At 42.2% G+C, this 26667-nt stretch overlaps 1 protein-coding gene across 2 annotated transcripts in view; it reads left to right on the top strand.

Annotated features, from left to right (window-relative positions):
• Positions 1-26667, top strand: part of GXYLT1 (glucoside xylosyltransferase 1) — an 88042-nt gene that overhangs the window by 42259 nt on the left and 19116 nt on the right. For both annotated transcript variants that reach the window (XM_030217041.1, XM_030217040.1), the window contains 2 exons: positions 4261-4512; positions 24952-25075. In XM_030217041.1, the coding sequence (XP_030072901.1) occupies positions 4261-4512; positions 24952-25075 (376 nt within the window). The remainder of the gene's footprint in view (positions 1-4260; positions 4513-24951; positions 25076-26667) is intronic.

Below are 26667 nucleotides of genomic sequence, written 5' to 3'. Positions count from 1 at the left end.
AGAATGGGGAAGTTTCTGTGGTTTGGCTTGGGCTTGATCAATCTTGGTCTGATACCAGTGACTGTGTCAATAGGATTTAGTGAGCCTTTGGAAGAACAGTCTATCAGCCAAGAGACAGAGCCTTCATCTTTCCTCCTGTTCTTAGATTTCCAAGTTGTGGGGCATGTGATTGGGAAGGGTTGATTGAGGGGTATCATCATAGGCCCATCTCAGACTGCTGAATCCCAACAAAAATAGTAGAAGGTATACTAACCACCTCATTTGCTCCCACGCTCGATTGAGGCAAAAGTGTGGTCTCGGCACTTGAGAATCAAAGGTAGAAAATGGGTGATGGGGTTTCTCTTTTTTTGAAGAGTTCCCACGGCATCTGACATTGGATCTGATGGGCGGAGCTTGCTTCCATGTTCGGTTTAGCTGGAACAATACCAGATGGAGCTTGTTCCCACTCCCGATTTGAAGACCTAATTGAGGCAAAAGCGCAGTCTCGGCACTTCAGAATCAAAAAAGCTATCATCTCTCCAGAATTTCAGAAGCACAGGTAAGGCTAATGCAAAGGTGGATGGCAAGGGATTAAGCAAGTTATGTTAGTGGGAAGCAGGAGCTCAAGGATCAGGCTGCCATCCAGAGCTGTGATATCACTTCTTCGCTCTCTTCACTTCACTTTTTAACCATGCTGGCTGTTGTTTGGCCTTCTTTCTCCTTTTTTGAATACATAGAATATATCTGTTGTGGGCTTCCAGGATGGTATTTTCGAATAGTATCCACCCTGAAATACATCTTTGACTTTTGCAGCTTCTCCTATAATGTTTTGTTTTTGATTTTTTTAGCCATTCTCCTCATTTTATTATAGCATTTAACTTTTAAACAAGAGACTAATGTATTGGATTTCCTGTGTGTACTTACTCCAGAGATTATATGAAATCTGATCATGTTATGATCACTGTTATCAAGTGGCCCCAGAACCATTACCTCCTGCACCAGATCTTGCGCTCCACTAAGGACTAGGTCTAGAATTGTTTCCCATCTTGTTGGTTCCTGAACCAGCTGCTTCATAAAGCAGTACTTGATTTCATCACGGAAATTTACCTCCCTAGCTTGCCCTGATGTTACATTTCCCATTCATTATTGGGATAATTGAAATCATCCATTATTATTGTGTTCCCTAGTTTGTTGACCTCTGAGAGCAAGGATGCTTCTAGTATGTCTTGTTGGCTGTAGTACCTGAGGAAGGTCTAGGGAAGTGGAGTGGCATTCAGTAGACATTGCTACCCCGAGTTTGTGTGAAGAAGAGATTCCAATAAGGTAGGAGGAGTTCCTTGGAACCTAAGTTAACTGTTGTGAGAGCTGGGACAAGCTACAGGGGCCCTGATTCATGAGGGAAAGCAGTATATAGTGAAGTGTGGAACCTATTGGGGACAGAGTACAAGGATTGTATTTGAGAGACTTTATTGAGAGTGCATAACCTGTGAAGAAACAAGCCTGTTTTATTTTTCAAATTGTACAGAAATAGTTTTTCTTTTGACCTTTTTGCAACCCTCTGTCTGTATTTGAGGGGTCCAAGCCTTCCGGTCACTCAAGGGACCACACATCCCTAATAACATTTCTGCATCTGACTTTTCATCCTGGTCAGTGGACAGTAGTACACTCTTTTCACTATCCTTTTCCCCTTTACATGTGGGATATCTATCCATAGGGATTCCAAGATGTTTTTTGTTCCGCAGAATGTTTAGTCTATTCGATACAAGGCCCTCCTTAACATATAATGCTACCCTTCCATCTATTTGATCCACCCTATCAATGCGATATAATTTGTACCCTGGTATGGCAGTGTCCCATTGGGTATCTTTCTTTCACCAGGTTTCAGAGATGCCTATTATATCTAGCTTTTTATTTAGTGCAATTTATTCTCTCGCATCTTATTGCTCAGGCTTCTGGCATTTTCATACAGATATTTCAAACAATATTTGTTGTTCCTGTCTACACCTTGCTCAGTAGCTGAAAGTGATAATTTGCAATCTTTAAAATTTATCTGCTCAGTATTTAGACACCTGGTTTACTCTATTGCAACCTCACTATGAGGATGCCTTATCTTCCTTGTTTTGGTGATATCTTTTAAAGATACTGTCACAAGTGGAGGAGTGGCCTAGTGGTTAGGGTGGTGGACTTTGGTCCTGGGGAACTGAGTTTGATTCCCACTTCAGGCACAGGCAGCTCCTTGTGACTCTGGGCAAGTCACTTAACCCTCCATTGCCCCATGTAAGCCGCATTGAGCCTGCCATGAGTGGGAAAGCGCGGGGTACAAATGTAACAAAAATAAAATAAATAAAACACCTAGCACCCACCTGGGACTAACCCTGTGGCCACCTAGATGATCTGTCCCCAGCACTGCTCAGGTCTGCCTGCACCTGGGTATATGCTGTACACTAGCACCCTCCTCCCACCAACTGGGTCCCGCTTGTTTCTGGGTGAGTCTCCCACTCTCAAGTTATTTTCCGGTGATTTCTAAGGACACTGGGGACATTCTCTTAGGGGTTCCACAGTTCCTATAAAGCACCCACAGACCCAAAACACAAGCAACCAGGATTCTTAGTCAGTCCAGGACAACAGAGCTAATAAACTAATGGGCTTATTATCAGAAAAGTAGAATAGTGAACAATATAAAACAGGTGGAAAAACAAGAAGCAAATAACAGGTAACTGAATAAGGATCAGTATTAAAGCTATCTAAATACTTTGTTTCTATCTGAGTAGCACCTGGGGAGTTTCAGGAAAATAACTGCTCATAGGTCTTGAACAGGGCCTCAGGGCAGAGATGCTTACCCTCTGCACTCCCTATCGGAGACTGGGGAAAAATCCAGTACTGCCTGGCTGGATTTTGAACTCCAGGGCCAATCAGAGCCCAGAGCACCACCTTTGAAAGTATCTTGCCAGTGGCACTGCAGGTTACCTTCCCGCAGGGCTAAAACTGAAAAAGAAAACAGTCTTCTCTGCAACAGCTTTAAAGCAGAAAGCAAACACCACCTGCTGGCCGAACAAGAGAAATGCACTGCATCAAAACATGAATACAATTCACAGGCTTGACAACCACCTGTTTTACTACAGATAACTTTTTCCAAACCATTCACATTTGAGCAACCATTGGCCTTCCCCCAGTTTCTTGTTTAAAGGCTGCTATATCTCGTGTTTAATTGTTGATGCCAGTAGCCTGGTCCTACCCGGGTTAAGGTAGAGCCCATCTTTCTGGAATAGGCTCCTTCCCCAAAGATCTAGTTTGTCACGCTACTGGCCATGTGACTTAAAAGTATAATTCAATATTAGTGACAGATTTGTTTTGAGTGTTCGCATTAGATTGGCAAGCATTTGACTTAAAATCATTAATTGGTCCTAGAAACTGCCAGATGAGGCGCACTAAGTCTGTATAGACCAGTGGTTTTGCAGACTTGGATGCTTAAATTACTTTGCAGCAAAACTGAAATCTTACTGAAGTACAACAGAAAAACTACTGAAGAAATGGCACCTGATCAGTAGTATAGTATGATAATATAGAAGGAAAGAAAGTGGATATTACCAGATTTTGTCCCATCATTGGAACAGTGGTCTTCATGGTTATTCTTGCATGCCTGTACAGTATAAGGTACAGTAGGTCCTCATGTTTAACAGATTTTTCTTGTTCTTGTGTATTTATTTTAAACTTACTCTACCAAACTGACTTGTTTTATTTGCTTGGACAAGTAAATTAAGGGCTGGATTTAGTAAATGGCACTCAAAATTTGCCACCATAAAAGATTGTCACTAAATGCAATTCTGTAAAAAGGGCATATGCCCTTTATAGAATCGTGCTTAGTGCCGAGTCCCACACCTAACTTTAGGTGTCTGACTTGCAACTGCTGAAACCTGGTGTAAATGCTGGTGCCCAAGTTAGATGTGCTGAGGCTGTATTCTAGAATTACACTCACAACTTTTTGGAATCATCTGACACACCAATGCCCACACCCGCTTTTGAGTTATTTGCTAGTGTAGTTAGGCATCATACCTTGTAGAATAGCACGTAGCCAGGTGCTTGTGCAAATTTTAATGTGTGCCAATTATCAATAATTGCTTGTTAGTTCCCAATCATTGATAGTTATGGGCTAATTACTCAATTTGCACATGCACAAATTTGGGCATGCAAATCTGGGCCCAATGTATAGAATCCAGGGGTAAATAACATAAGAGTCTTTGTTAACTTTGTTTCTGAGTTATTCTTTTTTTCTTTTGTCAGTTAATTCTTAAAGATGTGGATTCTCTATTATATGTGGATACAGACATTCTTTTCTTGCGACCTGTGGATGACATATGGGATTTTCTGAGAGACTTTAATTCCACTCAGATTGCTGCAATGGCTCCAGAACATGAGGAGCCTCGTATTGGATGGTACAATCGTTTTGCTAGACATCCATATTATGGAAAAACTGGAATCAATTCTGGAGTGATGTTAATGAATATGACACGTATAAGAAGAAAATATTTTAAGGTATATGTGCATAAATATGTTTATTTTCTTCTGCTTTCTTATTCTCTTTCTGTTTGTTTAATTTGCAGTGGGGTTTTTCCTGCAGTATATAGCTTAGGTAATATGCACCTAACTTTTCCTTTGCATAACAATTGTAGTATTAAAAAAAAGTTTGATTTATATGGAGAGTACAGCAGTATTATCTTTTTTCTGTTTTCTCCCTCCACTTCCTTAAAAGTGAACAAATATGAAAAAAATAAAGTATTAATTTAAAAAACCCCATGAAACATTTTTCATATTTCTGCAAAAAAAATGCTATTACAGTTTACCTTTCAATGTACTACTAATGTTTAATAACACTTTATTTTATTTATTTTTATTTGATTTATTAGGATTTATTTACTGCCTTTTTGAAGGAATTCACTGAAGGCGTTGTACAGTAAAAATAGATCAAACATGAGCAATAGACAATTACAGCGGTAAAAATATTCAAAAACACTACAAAGTATGGCATGGTATACTACTTACAATGTCAATACGTAATAGAACATTATAATTGATAGTGAAGGGTAAAGCAAAGATGTAACATATAGATAGGTAAGAAAGTAGGATGAGTTAGAAAGTAAGGTGATTGATTTAAAGAAAGTTGCACATGAGGTCAGAGAAATGGTTAAATATTATCTCAGCTAGGGTAGGAGTGGATATATATGTCCTGCTGCAGTATATGCAGCCCGTTTGTGTGAGTGAGACTAACGAGTTAGTTACTTCTCCCATTAAAGACCTGGTTGAAGAGCCAAGCTTTCACCTGCTTCCTGAAGTAGAGATAGTCTTGTGTTAAACACAGCCTTTCAGGCAGTGCATTCCAGAGTGTGGGGGCTACTCCAGAGAAGGTTCGCTTGCAGGTATCACATCGTGCAGTGTGTTTTGGAGAGGTTATGATTAGTGAAAGTCCTTAGGGAGGACCTTAGTGTCCTTGGCGGTGTGTGGAAGGTCATCCTATTTTTCAGGTACTCGGGGTCATTTCCTTTCAGGGCCTTTAAGATCAGACATAGAGTTTTAAATTTAGCCCTGTATTGTACTGGTAGCCAATGAAGTTTTTGCAAAAATGGTGTGATATGGTCACGTCGCTTGCAACCTTCTATGAGTCTTGCTGCTGCATTCTGAATCAACTGGAGCTGGTTAAGGCCCTTTGTAGTCAGACCATTGTATAGTGCATTGCAGTAATCCAGTCTTGATGTTATCATGGCATGTACAGCTGGCGGTACTTTGCCATGTGCTTCCTACAGTTTAGTCTGTCTTCACCCAGGCGAGATTTGCGCCATCTCCTTTCCAGTTTTCGTCCTTCATGTTTAAGGATCCAAAGTTCTGGAGAAAACCAAGGTGAGCGTTTGTGCGTGGGACATAAGACCTTTTTTATTTATTTGTTACATTTGTATCCCACATTTTCCCTCATATTTGTAGGCTCAGTGTGGCTTACATAGTACCGGAGAGGCATTTGCAGACTCCGGTGTAAACAAATACAAAGCGATATTGTGGTAAGATAAAGTTCATGTGGCCACATTAGGGAATTGTACAAAGGAAGAGTTGTGGTATGTCCATTACGTACTTTAGTTTTGTTGTGTTGCAGAAATCAGGCATTTATGTTGGATTGGTAGGATATGCCTTTTTAAACAGGTTAGTTTTTAGTTTTTTCCGGAAGTTTAGGTGGTCATACTTAGTTTTCAAGGCTTTTGGTAATGCATTCCACAGTTGTGTGCTTATGTAGGAGAAACTGGATGCGTAAGTTGATTTGTATTCGAGTCCTTTGCAGCTTGGGTACTGCAGATTTAGGTACGTTCGTGTTGATTCGGATGTGTTTCTAGTTTTTTTTTTGTTTTTGTTTTGTTTTGTTACATTTGTACCCCTCACTTTCCCACTCATGGCAGGCTCATTGCGGCTTAGATGGGGCAATGGAGGGTTAAGTGACTTGCCCAGAGTCACAAGGAGTTGCCTGTGCCTGAAGTGGGAATCGAACTCAGTTCCTCAGTTCCCCAGGACCAAAGTCCATCACCCTAACCACTAGGCCACTCCTCCACTCCAGTTGGTAGGTCGATCAGGTCTGTCATGTATCCCGGGGCTTCACTGTAGATAATTTTGTGAACCAGAGTGCAGATTTGGCAAGCAATGCGTTCTTTGATTGGGAGCCAGTGTAGTTTTTCGCGGAGGGGGTTTGCGCTTTCAAATCGCGTTTTTCCAAAGATAAGTCTAGCTGCCGTGTTTTGAGCGGTCTGAAGTTTCTTTAATGTTTGTTCTTTGCATCCCGCATAAATTCCATTGCAGTAGTCTAAATGGCTTAGTACCATTGATTGTATCAGGTTGCAAAATGTTTCCCTCGGGAAGAATTGTTTCACGCGTTTGAGTTTCCACATCGAGTGGAACATTTTCTTTGTTGTGGATGTCACTTGACTTTCTAGTGTTAGGTTGCGGTCCAATGTAACGCCAAAGATTTTCAGGCTGTCTGAGATAGGGAGGGTGTAATCTGGGTTGTTGATAATTGTGGGGTTGTCCACGCTGTGTTGGTATTTGAGGATAAGACAGTGTGTTCTTTTCTTTGTTGAGTTTTAGTTGAAATGCATTTGCCCAAGTGTCCATGATGTTCAAGCTGATCTTGATTTCGTTAGTGATTTCTGTCAGTTTAGATTTGTAAAGAATGTATATTGTGACATCGTCTGCATAGATGAAGGGGTTAAGGCCTTGGTTGGATAAGGACTTAGCTAGTGGGGTCATCATTAAGTTGAAGAGGATTGGTGATAGCAGTGAAACTTGTGGTACTCTGCAGTCTGCTTTCCATGGTGATGATATGTTTGAGTTTGATTTTACTTGATATGTTCTTGTGGTTAGGAAACCCTTGATCCAGCTAAGTATGTTTCCTCCAATCCCGAACTTATCTAGTACTCTTATTAATGTATTGTGGTTTACCATGTCGATTGCACTAGACATGTCGAATTGGAGGAGGAGGATATTTTTGCCTAGTGCTATTTCTTGCTTGAATTTAGCTAGGAGAGTGAGTAGTACTGTTTCTGTGCTGTGGAGGGGGTGAAAACCTGACTGTGATTCGTGTAATATTGAGAATTTGTTTATGTATTCTGTAAGTTGTTTGGCTACCATGCTTTCCATCAGTTTGACTGACAATGGGATGGATGCTACTGGACGGTAGTTAGTGATTTGTTTTTTTCTTGGTGTCTTTTGGTATCAGGGTGAGTAGGATATTGCCATTTTCCTTAGGGAAGAGACCTTGCTGTAGCATGTAATTTAGGTAGGATGTGAGGTCTACTATGGAGCGGTCAGGGGCGGATTTCATTAAGTAGTTGGGGCAGGTCTCTAGTTTACGGTGAGTGTTGGAGAACATAAGGAATGCCAATCCAAATGCAAAGCGGAGATAAGTAGGGCAAAAAAGGACTTTGAAAAAAAGTTAGCGTTAGAAGCGAAAATACATAGTAAAAAATATTTTAGATACATTAAAAGCAGGAAGCCGGCTAAAGAATCTGTTGGGCCACTGGACGAAAGTGGTGTTAAAAGGGCGATCAGGGAAGACAAAGCCATAGCGGAGAAATTAAATGAATTCTTTGCTTCGGTCTTCACCGAGGAGGATTTGGGAGGGACACCGGTGCCGGAAAGGGTATTTGAAGCAGGCGAGTCAGAGAAACTAAACAAATTCTCTGTAAACTTGGAGGATGTAATGGGTCAGTTCTACAAATTGAAGAGTAGTAAATCACCAGGACCAGATGGTATTCATCCCAGAGTATTAATAGAACTGAAAAATGAACTTGTAGAGCTACTGTTAGTAATATGCAATCTATCCCTAAAATCAGGTGTTGTACCGGAAGACTGGAGGGTAGCCAATGTTATGCCGATTTTTAGAAAAGGTTCCAGAGGAGATCCGGGAAATTATAGACCGGTGAATCTGACGTTGGTACTGGGCAAAATAGTAGAGGCTGTTATTAAGAATAAAATTACAGAGCATATACAAAAACATGGGCTGATGAGACAAAGCACGGATTTAGTGAAGGGAAGTCTTGCCTCACCAATCTGCTGCATTTTTTGAGGGAGTGAACAAACGTGGATAATGGGGAGCCGGTGAATATCGTGTATCTGGATTTTCAGAAGGCGTTTTGACAAAGTGCCTCATGAAAGACTCCAGAGGAAACTGGAGAGTCATGGGATCGGAGGTGGGGTATTACTATGGATTAAGAGCTGGTTGAAGGATAGGAAGTAGAGAGTAGGATTGAATGGTCAGTATTCTCAATGGAGAAGGGTAGTTAGTGGGGTCCCTCAGGCGTCTGTGCTGGGACCGCTGCTTTTTAACATATTTATAAATGACCTAGAAATGGGTGTAACTAGTGAGGTAATTAAATTTGGAGATGACACAAAGTTATTCAGGGTCTTCAAGTCACAGGAGGAGTGTGAAAGATTACAGGAGGACCTCGCAAGACTGGGGGATTGGGCGTCCAAGTGGCAGATGAAGTTCAGTGTTGACAAGTGCAAAGTGATGCATGTGGGTAAGAGGAACCCAAATTACAGCTATGTCATGCAAGGTTCCGCGTTAGGAGTCACAGACCTAGAAAGGGATCTGGGAGTCATCGTTGATAAGACGTTGAAAACTTCTGCTCAGTGTGCTGCGGCGGCTAAGAAAGCACACAGAATGTTGAGCATTGTTAGGAAAGGGATGGAAAACAAACACGAGGATGTTATAATGCTGTTGTATCGCTCCATGGTGCGACCGCACCTCGAATATTGTGTCCAGTTCTGGTCGTCGCATCTCAAAAAAGATATAAAAGAATTGGAGAAGGTGTAGAGAAGGGCGACGAAAATGATAAAAGGGATGGAGCGACTTCCCTATGAGGAAAGGCTAAGACAGTTAGGGCTCTTCAGCTTGGAGAAAAGGCGGCTGAGGGGTGATATGATTGAAGTCTGTAAGATAATGAGCGGAGTAGAGCGAACAGATGTGAAGCGTTTGTTTACACTTTCAAAAAATAATAGAACCAGGGCACACAAGATGAAGCTAGAATATGGTAGATTTAAAACAAATAGGAGAAAGTTTTTCTTTACTCAGCATGTAGTTGGACTCTGGAACTTGTTACCGGAGAATGTAGTGACAGCAGCTGGCCTTACAAAGTTTAAGGGGGGTTTGGACAGATTCCTGAAGGAAAAGTCCATTGAACATTATTAAATATATATATATATATATATATTTTTTTTTTTTTTTTGGGGGGGGGGGGGGGGGCGTTTTGCTGGGTTCTTGAAGCCTGGATTGGCCGCTGTTGGAGACAGGATGCTGGGCTTGATGGACCCTTGGTCTTTTCCCAGTATGGCGGTGCTTATGTGCTGATCGCCCGTGCAACTGTATCGACGGTGAGGAGGGCAAAATTTAACCAGGTTCGATCAGCCAGGTATTCTGCAGTGGTTGGGTCCAACTCGTTAAGGAAGTTTTCGATGTCAGTGTTGTCCTGAGGTAGCGTGTTGCGTAGGTTTACAATTTTTTCATTGAAATACTAAGCGAGTTCATCTGCAGATGGGATGTCTGTATTCGATGTAGTGACCAGGTTGGTGTCTAGGAGTTTGTTCACGAGTTGGTATAATTTCTTCGTGTCTTTGTAATCTGTCCCTATTTTAGTTTTATAGTATGATCTTTTGGTCTGTCTTATAGCGTATTTGTACTTCTTTGTGATTGTTTCCATGTGTTGAGTGTGTGTTCATCTTTTGTTTTTTTTCCATGCTTGCTCAAGTTTTCTGGATTGTGTTTTTAGGTTTTTCAGTTCATCGTTGAACCATGGTATTGAGTTATGCTTACGTGAAGATCTTGTTCTTAAGGGTGCTATTTCATCTAGTATGCATTTGCATCTGTTATCCCATTACGTGAGGTAGTGTATGGAGTCTGTTTGTGCTGTCCATTCATTGTTATATATCTGTTGCCAGAATGTTTTCGTGTCTACTTGACCTCTTGTTCTATAAGATGTGTGTTCTTGTATTTGGTGTACTCCCTTCTTCTGCCAGTGTAGGGATAAGTTTAGTTTGTAGTAATCAGTCCAGGGTGTTTCTGTCCATTTAATATCTGTTATTATTAAGTTCTGGTCTGTTGAAAGTTTGTGTGAGATGAGATCAAGTGTGTGCCCTTTGTCATGGGTTGCTTGCATTTGTGGCCATTTGAGATCCCATAATTGGAGGAATTCCTTACATTCTCGTGTGTTGATTGAGTTTGGGTCTTCTAAGTGAAGGTTGATGTCTCCTATTACATTGGAGTTGGTTACACATGTGTTTGAAATGAAGTCCATGATGTTAGTCTGGCCTTCGTTCCAATTACCTGGAGGTCTGTAAAACAGGACACAATTCAAATGATCGTGAAGGGTTTTGTTTGAAGCCATTTCAAGTTGAGGTGTCATGGACTCGGCAGTGGTTTCGATGGTAAATTGGGATCGATAGATTAGAGCTATGCCTCCGCCTCTCTTTTCCTCTCTGGTCCAGTGTTTGATTTTGTATCCTGGAGGGCATAGGTCTAGGCATTTGGGGTCCTTTTGTTCATGGATCCAGGTTTCATTGATGAAGAGTAGGTCAAGGTCTTCTACCATGATCCAGTCTGTTAGTATTGCTGTTTTGTTTACTGCGGATCTGGCGTTGATGTAGCTTACTTGGATTGTTTGAAATGGGTCTTCTCCGTTTGGTATTGTGTGGACTTTTATTGGTTGTCGTTTCTTTGTTGAGGTGAGTTTGTTTGGACCCTCCTTTGCATTCTGTGGTGATTGTCCGCATGTTGGTGGTCTTCCTTTGTTTAAGTTGTTGTCAGTTTGTTGAGGTGTGGTGTATCTGATCAATCGTTGATGATTGTATAGTATGCGTATGATGATACTTTCTGCAAGAGGGGTGGTTAGTGTTAAGTGGATCAGTGTTAAGGAGTAGGTTATTAGGAGTAGTTTGAAGGTATTCATTTTGGTTTCTATTCACTGTGGGCTACTAGTAAGACCGTGTTCTGATGACTGGATGCGTAATAAGACTTTGTTCTTTGGAGTGGGGTCTGGTGTTCTTGTCTTGTGTGTTATTTCAGCTTGCCTTTTAAGCTGTTGAGGTCAGTTTTGGATCAGGTTTCAGTGATAGGTTAATGAACAGAAGAGATGGGAGAGAAGAGTGGTTCTGAGTCAGGGTCCTCCTTTAATCGGTCTCTTAGCAACTGATTGCTTCCCTCTCTCCTTTAGTGGTGCTGTTTTCTCTAACGTCTTGGCTAAGTGTGTATTCCAGATGTCAGCTGATCTCCTTCCAAACTCTGGGAGGTGCCATTTGTTTTAAGTGGTCACTTAGGGAGAATTTAATTAGAAAATGGTCTGACCATGATAAGGGTGTTATTTCAATACTGTTATATCCACCCCTTTGTAGAATACCAGGTCTAGTATGTGACCCTTTTTGTGGGTTGGAGAATTGATCACCTGTGTAAATCTTAGTGCTGTCATCATGTCCAGAAAGGCAGCTGTGGTGGTATCTGGGGTTTTGATGTGTAGATTGAAGTCTCTTGATTTACCTTTTAGGAAAGATTTTCACATTTATTTTAAATGATATTGCCTTTCCTCTTTTTCATTCCCTTCACTTACTTATACACACGTGCTCATATTTCTAAACACATAATATGGGCCCTTTTACTAAGCTTTTCTAAAAGTGGCCTGTAGTATTAGTAGCACAGGGTTTTCCCGCACGCTGAGCCACTTTTAGCACAGCTGTAACATGGCTGCATTTCCCATTTTCTGTATTAATGGCCACACGCTAATTTCCTAATTAGCATGTGGCCATTAGCGTGGGAACCCTTACTGCCACTTATTTATTAGGCAGTCAGAGCTGCCATGCTAACCCCGTGCTACTCAGCGTATGGTGATGCAGCTGTTCTAACTGATTAGTGCTAGACATGCCTACTCTGTGCCCCCCCTTGCTAAAAAATATTTTCTATTTTTTAACGCATGGGTAACGCATGCTGAACACAGAACTACCCGCAAGATGCATGAGCATGCTCTGCAGTACTGGATTTTAACCGCTACTGGATTTTAACCGCAGTTTAGTAAAAGGGCCCCATAGAGTATATTACCATGTTAGCATGCACTAACACTGTTAACGTATAGGATTTTTTTACGTTGCAGGACTGAGATTTTGGAACGCCTTACCTTTTAGAGGTAAGGGCTTTGAAGAATTTGAATGAATTTAAAATGGTTTTAAAAATTGCTATTTCAGCGAGTATTTAATCTTCTCACAGGATGATTGTTGTTTAGCATTTTGTTTTTTGAATATCGTTTTATTTGTTTTATGTGAGTTTATCTTTCTTTGAGTTTTATAGTCATACTAGGAAAAAAGGCCAGTTTCTGACACAAATGAAACGAGCGCTAGCAAGGTTTTCCTCGGAGTGTGTATGTTTTGAGAGTGTTTGTGAGAGTGACTGTGTGAGAGAGAGAGAGTGAATATGTGAGTGTGTGTGTGTGACAGAGAGTGAGACTGGGTGCAACTGTGTCTGTGAGAGAGAGAGTGTGTCTGTGAGAATGAGAGTGTGTGCCAGGTCCCCCGCCTCCCTCTCAGTTCCAGGGTCGTCCTTCCCCCCTTCCCTCCCAGTTCCAGGGTTTTCCTCCCCTCCTCTCTCCCAGGGTTGTCCCCCTCCCCCACTTCCTCCCAGTTCCAGGGTCGCCCTCCCCCCCCCCCCCCTCAGTCACCTTTGGGGGCATACCTTACTGTAAGGTCCCTGCCTCACCCTGTACTCTCATCTGAAAGGATTCTGTGCTCTCTGCTTGGTTCTCTCATTCTCTCCTCACTTTTGAAAAAATCTGTGAACCATAACATTTATTTTAAACAAAGAATTTGCGGAGAGTTAGGGAGTTACCTGTCTGACTGACTGCTGCTGTTTTCAGAGCCAGAGCATTTCCCTTGGCTCCGGCTATCAGTGCTGCGCTGCAGGGGGGATCAGCTGGTAAGTGCCGGCTTTGGTTTTTTATTTTTTTTTTCGTAGTGGCATGGCGATTTGGGAGGGAGTCGGTCGGGGAGGAGGGGGAGGTCCGAAGTCGGAGAGGAGAGGGCCGGTGTCTGAAGTCGGACAGGAGAGGGAGGTCTGTGGCAGTGTGCATCAGTCCGTTGGTGTGCCTTGTGCTGCTTTCATGTGGTTGTCAATGTCTCTGGTGACATACCAGGAAGTACTGACATCAATTCATGAGATGAAGAGCACGAATGCCTCAAGGTTTAAGTGCCACTGAGTCAGCTTCAGAACGTTGGAGGTGCTTTTTATTATATAGAATATTGTCTTATGTGATGTATATGATTGTGTATGGGTTTTTTTGTACTCCGTTCAGAATTGTAGATGATACAGTCTAGACATTTTATAAATAAATAACATTATTAACAGCTAGGGGGATGTGGTAAAAATAGCATGTTAAGTGTGTTAGGATTCACTAACATGGTATGCACATTAGTAACTTGCTGATGGCTTCTAAAGTATTTTGATAATAATGCTTGCTTTTCTCTCTCTCTCTCTCTCTCTCTCTCTCTTTCTCTCTCACTCTTCTCCCCCCCCCCCCCCCCAATACTAAACTAGGTCTTGCATTGCCTGCCAGAGGCTAACTGTTAATGCTGTGGTACAAAGTTCAAGTTTGGGAGCCAATGTAAAATTACAGAAAAAGGAGTACTCTGTAGAGTTCCAAAAGAAATTGCACAGGTGTTCTTACACCACTTTGAGACCTTATATGCAGCTGGGTGGGATTCCTCGGCAGAATCTCCCGGCATGGGGTACTATCTTTTGGGTTTGGGTATGCCTACCCTACCATTAGACATGTCCTCTCAACTGAATGTGCCACCAATGGCCAAAGAGGTGCACTGACCATCCAAGCATTAAAGTTCCATTCCACCCCAGATCCTGATGGATTCACTGGGGAATTCTACAAACTACTTCAGGCGCAACTTGTGCGGTGACTGATGCAGTGGTTGCTGGTGAACATTTCCCCCTCCATATGAACAGTACCTATATTAGTTTAATCCCGAAGCCCAGATGTGACGGTACTCTCCCGGAGGCTTACCGGCCCATTTCTTTAATCAGTGTAGACATGAAGATCTTTCCTGTATTCTATCTGATAGACTGGCTGTGGGACTACCACCTCTTGTTGCAGAAGACCCAGACTGGCTTTGTTCAGGGCCATCATTTAGTGATTAACATATGGAAATTGCTGGTTGCCATGTCCCATTGCACCAAAACCCAAGAACAAGCTGTTGGTGGTAAACTTAGATGCAGAACGTGCGTTCGATCAGGTTCAGTGGTCCGTTTTTGTGTTCGACTTTACAGTATGTGGGGATGGAGGGTTGGTTTTTGCGGGCTGTGCAGGCTCTCTATTCAGACTTACAGGTCTCTATCTTGGTGAATGGAGTGAGCACCTCTTTATTTACAGTGGGAGGAGGCACACACCAGGGCTGCCCCCTTTCTCCTTTACTGTTTCTAACACTTGAACCCCTATTATGTGTGTTGCATAGGGTGAAAGGGGTTGCTTGGGACAGGCATCGCTTAAAGTACTGGTTTATGCAGATGATCTTTTGACCTTAAGGGACCCTCAATGGGCTCTTCTCCAGATCATTCAACAGTATGGACAGCTCTCGGGGTTTACTCTCAACTTGAGAAAGTCCCGAGTGCTCCCAGTTCCCTCTGCATTGTGTGGGGGCTAGCAGGGGGGATTTTCTTCTAGTTTGAGCAGTGGGCCATCTTAAATACTTGGGAGTGTATATACCTACTGACTTGTCACAACTTTACAATTGTAATGTCCTTCCACTTCTGCAGGACAAGGTCCGCATATTGCACCTCTGGTGCACCTACCCAGTATCCCTCTTGGGATGGATTAACTTATTTAATATGATGATGGCCCCGAGTTGGCTATACCTTTTTCATATGCTCCCTTTGTTTTTTTAAAGGTGTAAGACGAGCGGGTCTTACATAAATCATTGCAACATTATCTGTGGCGGGGAAGGCACCTCAGATTACCAATGTCTGTCATGTAGAAGCCAAGGGCGCACGGAGGCCTGGACTTATTAAATATCAGATATCTCACAGTGGCCTGTACCATGCGTCATATTAATGACTGGTACCAAACGTGTAGCTCTTTTTCAGCTACCTCCCTCGAGTTGCAATTTTTCGGCCCTGAACGTTTTAGTTGGTTGCTTCATACCATACCTCGTCACTCCCCATTGGCCCTGTGATGGAACCTTTTTCTCCTCACTGCCAGAGCTACCTGGAGGTAGTTTTGCAAACGCCACCATTTTTGTACAGCAGCAATGCCATTTCTACCATACATAATAATCCAGACTTTCCTTCAGGAAGAGACTCGCTGGTATTTGCTTGCTGGAGATTGGCGGGTTTGTGTTACCTGTATCAATTGCTGACTGATGATGGGAAACTACAACCATTTTGGGATTTACAGACAGCACATGTGCTTCAACAAACAGATTATTTTGCATACCTCCAGCTACAATATTTCATGAGGAGCCTGGATTGGGATAACCTCTGTGAGGACGTTCAGGACACACTGAACGAAGCTCTGTTGCTGGGCTCCCAAAACCCAGTACCACAGACATACCATCATCAATTTCTGAAAGACACTACAGAAGATATTGATTACGCACATCTAGCTTTGTGTTGGTTAGAAGACCTAGCAATTGAAATCACAGCTGGCCAGATTGGAGACAGCCTCCTGGGCATCTAGTGTTGGATGCAGAATGTTCAGCTGTGGGAATTACAATACAGATTTCTACTTCGTCTCTACATTGCACCAGCCCAGGCTCACAAAGCAACATTGTGCTCCACAGGAATCTGTGCTAATTGCCTAATTTCATCAGCTAAGTCACATGTTCTGGCATTGTCCAGCTGTCTCTCCATTCTGGGCGCATGTTCTTCAACATGTCTCACAGCAGTGAATCGCGTCAGTTGACTCTTCACCCAGATTGCTCTTTGAAGTTTTCTTGATTGCGGTGCCTGCACTCCCTGGTGTGTGCAGACACAGATGGTATTGCTCTTAGCCATGGAAAGACTGAGCATCTTGGACATCTCTTCTTCCCTAGGAGTGCGATTTCAGTGGATTTGGGAATGATTTTGGGTGACTCTGCAACCAGCTGCCTTTTGTAGAATCCTTAATCAATGAGCCCAGGTCGAGTAGTTTCATGTTAGTATTTGTGGCTGCTTTGGGAGGGTGGGGGGGAGGAGGGGATCTTGCTGGGGGGGGGGGGTTATTAGGGGGTGCTTCCTGGGGTTCAAGGTGTTAGGGGGGTACTTCCTGGGGTTCATGTTAGGGGTGGAATGCTGTAGATTAGGAGATTGCTTAGTGCTCTGGTATGTTGTAAGTTTAAAATCTGTAACTTTTGTAGGCAACCCTAGGACCATTGTGTTTTCATCAATGTTTCCACCCAAGAAAGTGTCCAACTTGGAGATTTGTCCCCTGATATTCAGCCAGCAATGTTCAGTGTGTTTAAAAAAAAAAAAAAAAAAGCCAGCCCACTGGGTATTTAGCAGCAGTACCTGGATAGTAGCTGCTGCTGAATATACGGATACAGCAGTGAGTGCCTAGCATTATTAGGGCAGTGGCAATATTAAACTGCTATCCAGGTAACTTAGAACAGCAAAAAAGCTGTCCTAAATGTAGCTGGGTAGGTCTCTTCCCACTTTTGAGAACCTATGGAAGTTACAAATGAATGAGCTTACATTTCCTGCTACATTTTAAAAACTATTTTTTTTCTCTCGTATGTTACTTTACATAGGCTTTGGCATATCCAGATTTTTTTTTGGCTCATACATAAATCCTGAACATTGTACAATTAAAGACAGATAAACATGGCACAATTGCACATCAAAGGCAGAAAAACACTGATCTCTACCAGCTCAATATTGACATATTAAAAATTACTAAACATTTTTTCAGATTTTTTTTGTTTCCCTTCACAATGATTATTTTGTGCTATATAGTATCAATTTACCAGATAATTCATATTTGTTGTCTTCTTATACCTTTAGCTTTGTACCTCATTCACTATTTGTAGCTGTGTTACATTGCTATTTAACAAATTGTAAAATGAATTAGTTGAGATATTGCTGAACATTTTGTATATGTGATACCTGTTGATAATTAATGACCAGAAGATGGTGCTGCAAGGTTGTTTGCTATAAGACATTGCGTATTTTCAAGAGACATAGCATATAAAAAAATTTAAATATTTTAAAATATTTAAGTACAGTAATTTTAACATTTTTTTTTGCACGTTATTAACCGCTACACCTACAAGGTATTAGCTTCCAGATATTCCTTTTTCCTCCCACAACTACCCAACTAAAGATGCAACTTGACAGAGATTGTTTTAAATCTGATGTGAATTACTGGTAGTGGTAGTTTAACGCCGTAATATTGCAATAGTAATTATTTTTTTTGAAAAGTTGATATTGCCAAGTACAGAATATGAATCAGTTTTTTTCCTAGAAAAATGGTGTAGGTACTCATGTGCAGGGCTATCCCCTTCACCACAAAAACTACACCCCCCTCTAGTTGGTGGCAGAGCTAGGAAAAGGCATCATTGCAATATTAATGTCAGTCCCTAAAATACAGACACACGTCTTATTAGGAAAAACGTAACAAGCAGGACTGTTATAGTTCTCCACACAGAAAGTGTATATTAGCAGAATACCTATTTTCAGTCACAATGGCAGAACATAGATAAAGCCCGTCAAATACAAAATAAGTGAGCACAAATTAGAAATAGAAATGTGGAAACAAAAACTGAACTGGAGCACCACAAAACCTAAACTCTGCATGCGTGCGATATGGGAGAAATATAAAACGAAAAAGGATCTTTCTAGAGTTTCAGGAAGGAGACTTTTTGGGATCCCGGTTTTAAACTTACACCCTAAAGCAGTGTGGAATTTGTAGTCTCTGATCTACCCATTAAATCGATGCTTGCAGGTCCATAGTGCCCTGGATCGGGCTGTCAGAAATCCAGGCGTGACCTGAAGCCTCTTTACGAGATCTGGATAATCTGAAAGCTCTGCCTTTGTTTCTTCCCTACCTCTTTCTCACAACAGGTGGGCTTCATCTGCTCTCCTTCTCAGGGGCCCAGCATTAGTTCTTATTGCTCTCTTGAGAGCTAAGCCTCTGCAGAAGATGAGTGGGGATGTATCCAGTTTGGTGGTGGTGGGGGTGGAGGGGCCCCAACATAGGACAGAAGCCACTCTAGCTGCAGGAAGTGGTGGCAGTGACATGAGCCACAAGTACTCCCAGGAAAATGGCCAGCTCAAGATTTTTTTATAGATTTTTATTTTTTATTTTTTGTTGCCTGTTCATTTCTTTACTTTTTTCCTTTTCCTTACTATTTTTCCTGACAAAACTCGACTTCTTCCTGTTTTCTGCTCTCTGTCCATGTATTCTCTTCAAAGATTCTTTCCCCCTTCCCCCACCTCTTCCTCCAAGCATGCTTTCCCTTCCCTACCCCCCCCCCCCCCACTTTTCCCCCTGCTTAGTAGTTCCCAGGATCTCCATTCCCCCTGACTTTGCTGACTACAGCAGTAGGTGTTGGCACAGGAATGCAAAGCTCTTGGTGTAAGTATATCCAGGGCTTTTTTTGAGGGGGTACGGAGTACCAGTACCTTTTCCATTGTCTGCTAAAATTGACCCGTGGTCCCCAAGTTTTAATGAAAGAATTCAGGCTCTACAAACAAATTCTGCCTTGTCATAGATTCTGTGACTGGTTGCAGGGGGCCTGGCTATTGTGGGGTGGGTCCCTCTATGATCACCCCATCCCTGAAGGGTGGCCTGGCATTTGAGTACTGGCACCTTTTTTGCTAGAAAAAACGCCCTGTATATCTGACAATTCTGTGGCTGTATGTAGAGATCTGAGAATATGCTGCTAAGCTGTTTCATGCAGAATATATGACTCTTGGTAGTTGTATGAGCCTAGTAGTTGCCTAGCCTGCTTGCATACTCTTAACCACTTTTTAATAGCAACCCTGCAATGCTGCTTAGCCCACCCAGAGGCCGGCAGCTGTAGCAAGACAGACAGCTAGCACTAATGATGCTTTAGGTTTCTACAGATGGGAGAGATAGTTATTGCAGTGGTTCAAGTTGTTGGCAGGTGGGGAGAACCAGGAATAGCAGCAGTTTGAGCCACAGTGGGAGAAGAATCAAATGTGGTGGTGGTTTGAGCTGTTGCTGATAATAGATCCTGCATTTGCAACCTCTTTCTTGTTGCTTTTATGATTTCACCGGCCTGACTGATGACTGGTGGATAATTTCAGCAGGGACAGAAAAGGCCAGCAGAAGAAAAATCCTGTAAATAATAAAATACATTATTTTAATTAAAATAAATTTCCACAATAACTTTTGATAATTTACTAATTCAAGGACAAGCAAGATGTCATATTTTGATTGATGGGGTGATGTTACCACTCCCTAGTAGCTTAGTGTTTGAGAGCAGTCCTCCCAATTGCCTTCATGTGGGACCAGGTCAATCATCTTTCCACAAAGCAGTGAGGATGCTGGCTCTCCCTCTGCTTGCACCTCTTCTCCACACAGTCACCTTGTGTTGCAGCTTTCCTTCTATTGTTTTGTTTTCCTTCGTGTAAATGTTGTGCAGGATGAGATTCCTTCTTCAATTTTATTTTTTTTTGTTTTAGTCAGATTTTCAGCACTTTGAAGTTTTCTTTGTTTTATGCGGCTTCCTATGCCCCCTTATGCCTCTTAAGCCTTAAGTTCCCAGCAGAAAATCTTAACTGTTTTTTTTTAATCAAGCCATTTGATTTTGCCTCTGCTATTTTTCCAGACATATCCCGCAGCTTGGTAAAAGGGGCCCCTAAATGATATGGTTCAAAGAAAATATGTTTAACTGACTGCAACTTTTATCACACATTTACAGGGGAAATTAAGCCAAAATGTACACCCTAACTGCATGCAGCTTCAGGAAAGATTGATGCCACTGTTGAGTTTGTGTGGAAATATCAGGAAACACTCTAATCTTATGACTTAAAAATTGATGAAAAAATAACCTCAAAATCCAGTCTCTGGTTGTAAAACGAAGTCCACAATCAAAGTAGCAGTCTGCATTCCAGTGGTTTCTTCTTCTATAGTTTGTGTCAAATTCAGATTATGAAAAGGTACCTCTGACCCAATGGTGTAGCTACGGGGGACGATGGAGGCCTGGGCCCCCCAAATTTGCTCTGGGTCCCTGGTTTGGCTGGTAGAGGTCCTCAAGCCATGCCAGCTGAAGCCTTCATCCAGTGCTGGTCTCCCACACCACCGCATTGCCTGCCCTGCTCTCTCTTCCCCTTATGGTCCGGCTCACTCGTTTTAAGTTGAAAGCATGGAGTCGTATGTCAGGAAGCCATCGTGTATGGTATTGGGCAGCTAGTCACTGCTTAGTTGCTGGATCAGGGCAACTATCTACAGGCAAGATGAGCAGGATAATGCAACTGCACGAATGGACATTGCACGGGCATAGCCTGAAAGACCTTTTGAGAGTGGGGCACCCATTCGATAGATCTTTTTCTTACTCACCTAAATAACAGAGTTCCTCAGTACTGTTCCATAATGGGATATAAGAACATAAGAGTAGCCATAGTGGGTAAGACCAATGGTCCTTCTAGTTTAGTATCCTGTTTTCCAAACAATGGCTAAGCCAGGTCACAAGTACCTGGCAGAAACCCAAATTGTGGCAACATTCCATACTACAGATCCCAGGGCAAGCAGTTGCTTCCCATGTCTGGCTCAATTGCAGACTATGGACTTTTCCTCCACGAATTTGTCCAAACCTTTTTTTAAACCCAGATACACTAACTGTTGTTACCTCATCCTTTGGCAAAAAGTTCCAGAGCTTAACTATTTGTTGAATGAAAAAATATTTTCTCCTATTTGTTTTAAAAGTATTTCCGTGTAACTTCCTCGAACGTCCCTAGTCTTTGTACTTTTAGATCGAGTAAAAATCGATTTATTTCAACTCATTCTACACCACTCAGGATTTTATAGACCTCATCCGTCTTTTTCCAAGCTGAAGAGCCCTAATCTCTTTAGCCTTTCCTCATATCAGAGGAGTTCCATCCCCTTTATCATTTTGGTTGCTCTTCTTTGAACCGTTTCTAATTCCGATATATCTTTAAGATACGGCGACCAGACCCTAGCATTAGGTAACTATGATTCGGATTATTCTTTCCAGTGTGCATCACCTTGCATTTGTCACGTGGCATACTGTCCTCAGATGCCTTTCTCCAAGATTTGGAGGCGGGGTCTTCTGTATGTGTATCTTCCAGACCCTCTCATAGGGAAAACTCTACTGAAACTCAGGCAAGATAAGAGAACCAAGATCCTCATCACCCCTCATTGGCTAAGGCAGATTTGATTCCATGTAGTCCTGGACATGTTTATCAGGGACCTGTGGAGACTAGAGTGTTTTTCAACCCAGAATGAGGGGCTCTTCTACATGCCAACCTTTAGTCCCTAGTCCTCATGGCTTAGATGTTGAGAGGTTAGAAGTTGAATTTCTCCAACTGCATGAAGGGTGTATCATACGTCTTGCTTCCAGGAAAGATTCCACAAAAAGGTGTTATAATTTTAAGTGGAAGAGTTTTGCCGTCTGGTATAAGGGCAAGGCCTACATAAAAACTGCTTAAATACCTTCTACACCTTTCTAAGTCTGGTCTTAAAACCGACTCTAATGGCTCACCTTAGTGCAATTGACATTTACCATCAATGTCTGGAAGGTAAGCCCATGTGTGCTTAGCCTTTAGTTGTTCAGTTAATGAGGGGTTTGCTAGTACTTAAAGCCCATACAGTGTCATGGGATCTCAACGTTGTCCTCACCTAGCTGATACAGTCACAAAAGAGAGGGAAAACAGCATACAAATACAATTAGGCAAACAAAAAAAAAAAGCAAACACTGGGCCTTCAGGATTGAGAAAAATGTAGTCAAAAGTGGCGGTTTTCTGTATTGGAGGCGTCTTTCTGAATATAGACGAGCTGTTCAAACAACGGGAGTTCTACCCCGATTGTTTTACTTACCTCTTGCGCCATAGTTTGCAAGTTGACCGATAGGAGTTTATTGACCCCTGATGCAGGCGGTTGTACGCCGAAACACGGCCCGTGTCGGGTATTTGTGATATTAAAGGACTACATTTTTCTCAATCCTGAAGGCCCAGTGTGTTTGCTTTTTTGCTCACCTAGCGGATGACAGCTCTTTTTGAGCCGCTTGACACCTGCCATCTAAAGAATTTGATCTGGAAGGTTTTGTTTTTGGTGGAAGTCACTTAAGTCTGCAGTGTCAGTGAGCTTCTAGCCCTAGTAGCTGATCCGCCTTACACAAGATTTCATCACAACAGAAGTGGTTCTCTGCAAGCATCCTAAATTCCTTCCTAAGGCGATATCTTAACCTGTCAGTTGTTCTGCCAATGTTTTTCCCAAAGCTCCATACCCACTGTGGTGAAAGCGCACTGTGTGCTTTGGATTGCAAGAGAGCCTTGACCTACCTGGAATGGGCTAAAGCTCATAGACAGTCCACCCAGCTTTTTGTTTCTTTTGACCACAACAGGATGGGGGCTGTCACTGGTAAATGCACACTATCCAGTTGGCCAGCCGATTGCATCTCCTTTACTTGTACCCTGACTGGGGCTGTCTCTGGAGGGTCATGTCAAAGCCATAGCTGCATCGGTAGCCCACCTGAGAATAGTCTCCATAGAGAGGAAATTTGCAAAGCTTTTATTTTGTCTTCTGTCCATACATTCACATGTCATTACTGTTTTGAGCAAACGTTCTGATGCGGTAATTGGTTTGGTCAGTCAGTTCTTCATCATTTTTTTGGAATCTAGAATACAATTTCACCCCCCAGGCCTATTTTGTTTCTTTTCCAAGCTCCGCCCCCCCCAGGTAAAACAAAAAGGGTACAAAATTGTGAAAAATGTTATTAGACGTGGTAGTTGAAGGCATGTTTTATTTTATTCTCTTTTTTGTTTTAGACAGCCTGGTAGCCAAGGATTCCTGCTTGTCCTTGGAGAAAGTGAAGTTACTCACCTGTAATAGATGTTCTCTGAGGATAACATGATACATTCTCACATCCCTGGCTCCTCCCCTAGGTGTTGTATTCTATCAGCTAGTTTATTAGACTGCTTTTTCCTGTGCGGCAGCAGCAGCAGTTGAAAATGTGCGCATCAGTGTGTAATAGTCCCAAAAGCTTCTAGAACTCTGGGGTGTATATCCACTGAGGGCTCCGTCAGATGATGTCTCCCCTGATATGAGAATGTGTGTCCTGCTGTCCTTGGAGAACATCTGCTATAGGTGAATAACTTTGCTATACATGGTTTTGAGCAACCTTTCATACTTTCAAGACTCTGTCTAGGACCTCTGCAGTGGGTATTAGATTGCACAGGCTCATCTGTCTGCATGCTTCAGACCTGAAACCTGTGGTTCAGGAAAGCTGGCTGATGTTCCATGTTGGGGCAGGAATCTTTTTGGTGACAAGGTGGAGAAACACTCTGAGACTATCAAGTCACTGTTCCAGCCCACTCCTGGCTCAACATCCACATCCCAGAGGTATACTGGCAATAGGTGGTCTACTACTCTCAAAGGTGTAGTTATCTTCCCCCTTCCTGAACATCCCAGGATACCCAGGGCTTTCACTCCCACCAGAGGCAGCAGAGGACCCAGAAGTCCCATTCAGCTCCTGTGTCAAAACAAGGGACAAGCTTTTGATTACCTCCTGAAGAGCATAGCTGCAGTAACTGTTCCAGACAACCTTCCAGTAGATAGGAGACAGAATTTTTTTCAAGCGCGATGGCCCCTTGTAACCTCAGACCAGAGGGTTCTCAAAATAGTCTGGACAGCTGTACTCTGTAATTGGAATGAACTCCTCTAAATTGCACACCAAAAACATACTACTACTAGATGTACACACTATATGTAGATACATTTTCTGTCCCTAGAGGGTTCACAATCTAAGTTTTTGTACCTGGGGCAATGGAGGGTTAAGTGGCTTGCCCAAGGTCACAAGGAGCTTGCAGTGGGAATTGAACCCAAGTTGCCAGGATCTAAGCCTGTTGCACTAACCATTCTAATATTGCTAATTATTTGGACCTTTATTTACTAATGTTGATACTGTCCACTAAGCATTAGTAAATAGGAGCCTGGGAGGGGGAAAGAGGGGTATGAATAAGAGAATTTCACTTGCAGTATAAATTAGTCTAGTATTGTCTGAGTGTATTATTCTTTATACACTAAACAGTAGCTTTGTTCTAGTATAATATATTGTAGATATACAAAGAATAAGCATATGTGTGTATATATATATATATATATATATATATATATATATATATATATGTATGTATGTATATATATAAAGATTTTCAGATTATAAAAATAGTCCTGAATAGTGTGAGTTTCATACGTTTGTTAAATACTGTTTCTTACTTTATAGAATGATATGACAACTGCACAGCTACGATGGGGAGAATTATTGATGCCCTTGCTTAAAAAATACAAGCTGAACATTACTTGGGGGGATCAAGATTTACTAAACATAATGTTTTTTTACAATCCAGGTAAGTCTAATTAGTAGCTGTTATGTATTTTTAATGTTCTAAAAATCTTAGAAAGACAAACCAGCTTCCAAAAATAGCAAGTCAAAAATCAAAAGCCACAGTATAAGAGAGAATTCCTAAGCTGTTTCACAAATCTCATATACAGTGAACTCTTAAATTAAGTTTTTGTGCACTTTATATAAATTTTTTAACGTCACAAACATTACAAGTTATAGCAAGGTTACTGACCTGTAGCAGGTATTCTCTGAAGACAGCAGGCCAAGTATTCTCTCAGCTGGGTAACATCATCTGACAGAGACCGGTGTGGATGCTGACTTGTGAGACTAAGAACTTTCTAGTAGCGTCCCACCGTGCATGCGCTAGTACCTTCCCGCCCACCTCACAAGTGCAGGTTCCGCAGTCATATACGATAGCTAAAGAATTCAAGGGGAGGTGGGAGTGTGTGAGAATACTTGGGCCTGCTTGTTCTTGGAGATCACCTGCTACAGAGGAGTAACTTGCTTTTTCCGAGGACAAGCAGGCCTTTGTATGGCGACACCGGTAATTGGGAAACAAAAGGGGAGCTGGGCAGACTTCTACGGTCTATGCTCTGATCGTGACTGGATAGGGATGGGCTGGAGTGTAAATTTTAAGGGGCTTCAACGTTAGCTTCAGAATGTAGTACAAGAATAGTGCTGGGCAGACTTCTACGGTCTGTGCCCTGAGAAAGGCAAGGACAAATCAAACTCGGGTATACATATAAAGTATGTTGTTGGACAGACTGGATGGACCTTACAGGTCTTTATCTGCTATCATTTACTATGTTACTATGCTCACAGCTGGAAATCCCTAGCTACCAGTCTCACCGAAAATAACAGTGTTAGGAGAATAGGGACTAAAGTCGAGGCCTGGAAGTCAGTTAACCTGAAAATATGTACATACTAGCTGTGAAGGTGCAGCCTTGAACTAAACAAAACTGAGCCTGGAGGGGTGGAATTGGATTCTAGACACTGAACAAATTCTTCAGAACTGCCTGCCCAAACCGGCTATCAATTCGGATATCCTGCTCAAGGCAGTAATGAGATGTGAATGTGTGTACAGATGACCACATCGCAGCTTTGCAAATCTCCTCTGAGCCTGACCTCAAGTGGGCTACCGACAGTGTAGGAGCAAAACCAGCACTATGAAGCACTATATACTGCAGTATATGTGTTCCTATATAGCAAAAAGATGTAGGATTATACTACATGGCACTATTCAGCATTAGCAACCTGACTTTAATATGCAGACTCAAGTTATTTCATTTTTTGTTGCTAAAGCCTTTTATTAGCTATGTCTGCAACCTTGCACACAGATGAAAACTGCTGACAAGGGTCACTATGTGCTAGAATAACAAGGTTGTTAGCATCAACGTCATGGCCAGAACAGCCAAGGACTCTTGGAATTACCCTTGCAGCTGGAAAGTGCTGTGGCTGGCAAAGTTGCACATTGTTTGTGAAACCCTGGCTCTTTGTCAAGGTGATCCCATCAGTGTGGCACCAGTGAGACAATGTTGGGCACTCTGAAGTCACCCCCACAAGTCCAGAATGTACATCATTAGCACAGCTGCAGCC

This window comes from Microcaecilia unicolor, chromosome 10 (genome assembly GCF_901765095.1).
Source record: "Microcaecilia unicolor chromosome 10, aMicUni1.1, whole genome shotgun sequence".
NCBI classification, from domain to species: Eukaryota; Metazoa; Chordata; class Amphibia; order Gymnophiona; family Siphonopidae; genus Microcaecilia; species Microcaecilia unicolor.
This window is presented reverse-complemented; position numbering and strand designations above follow the sequence as displayed.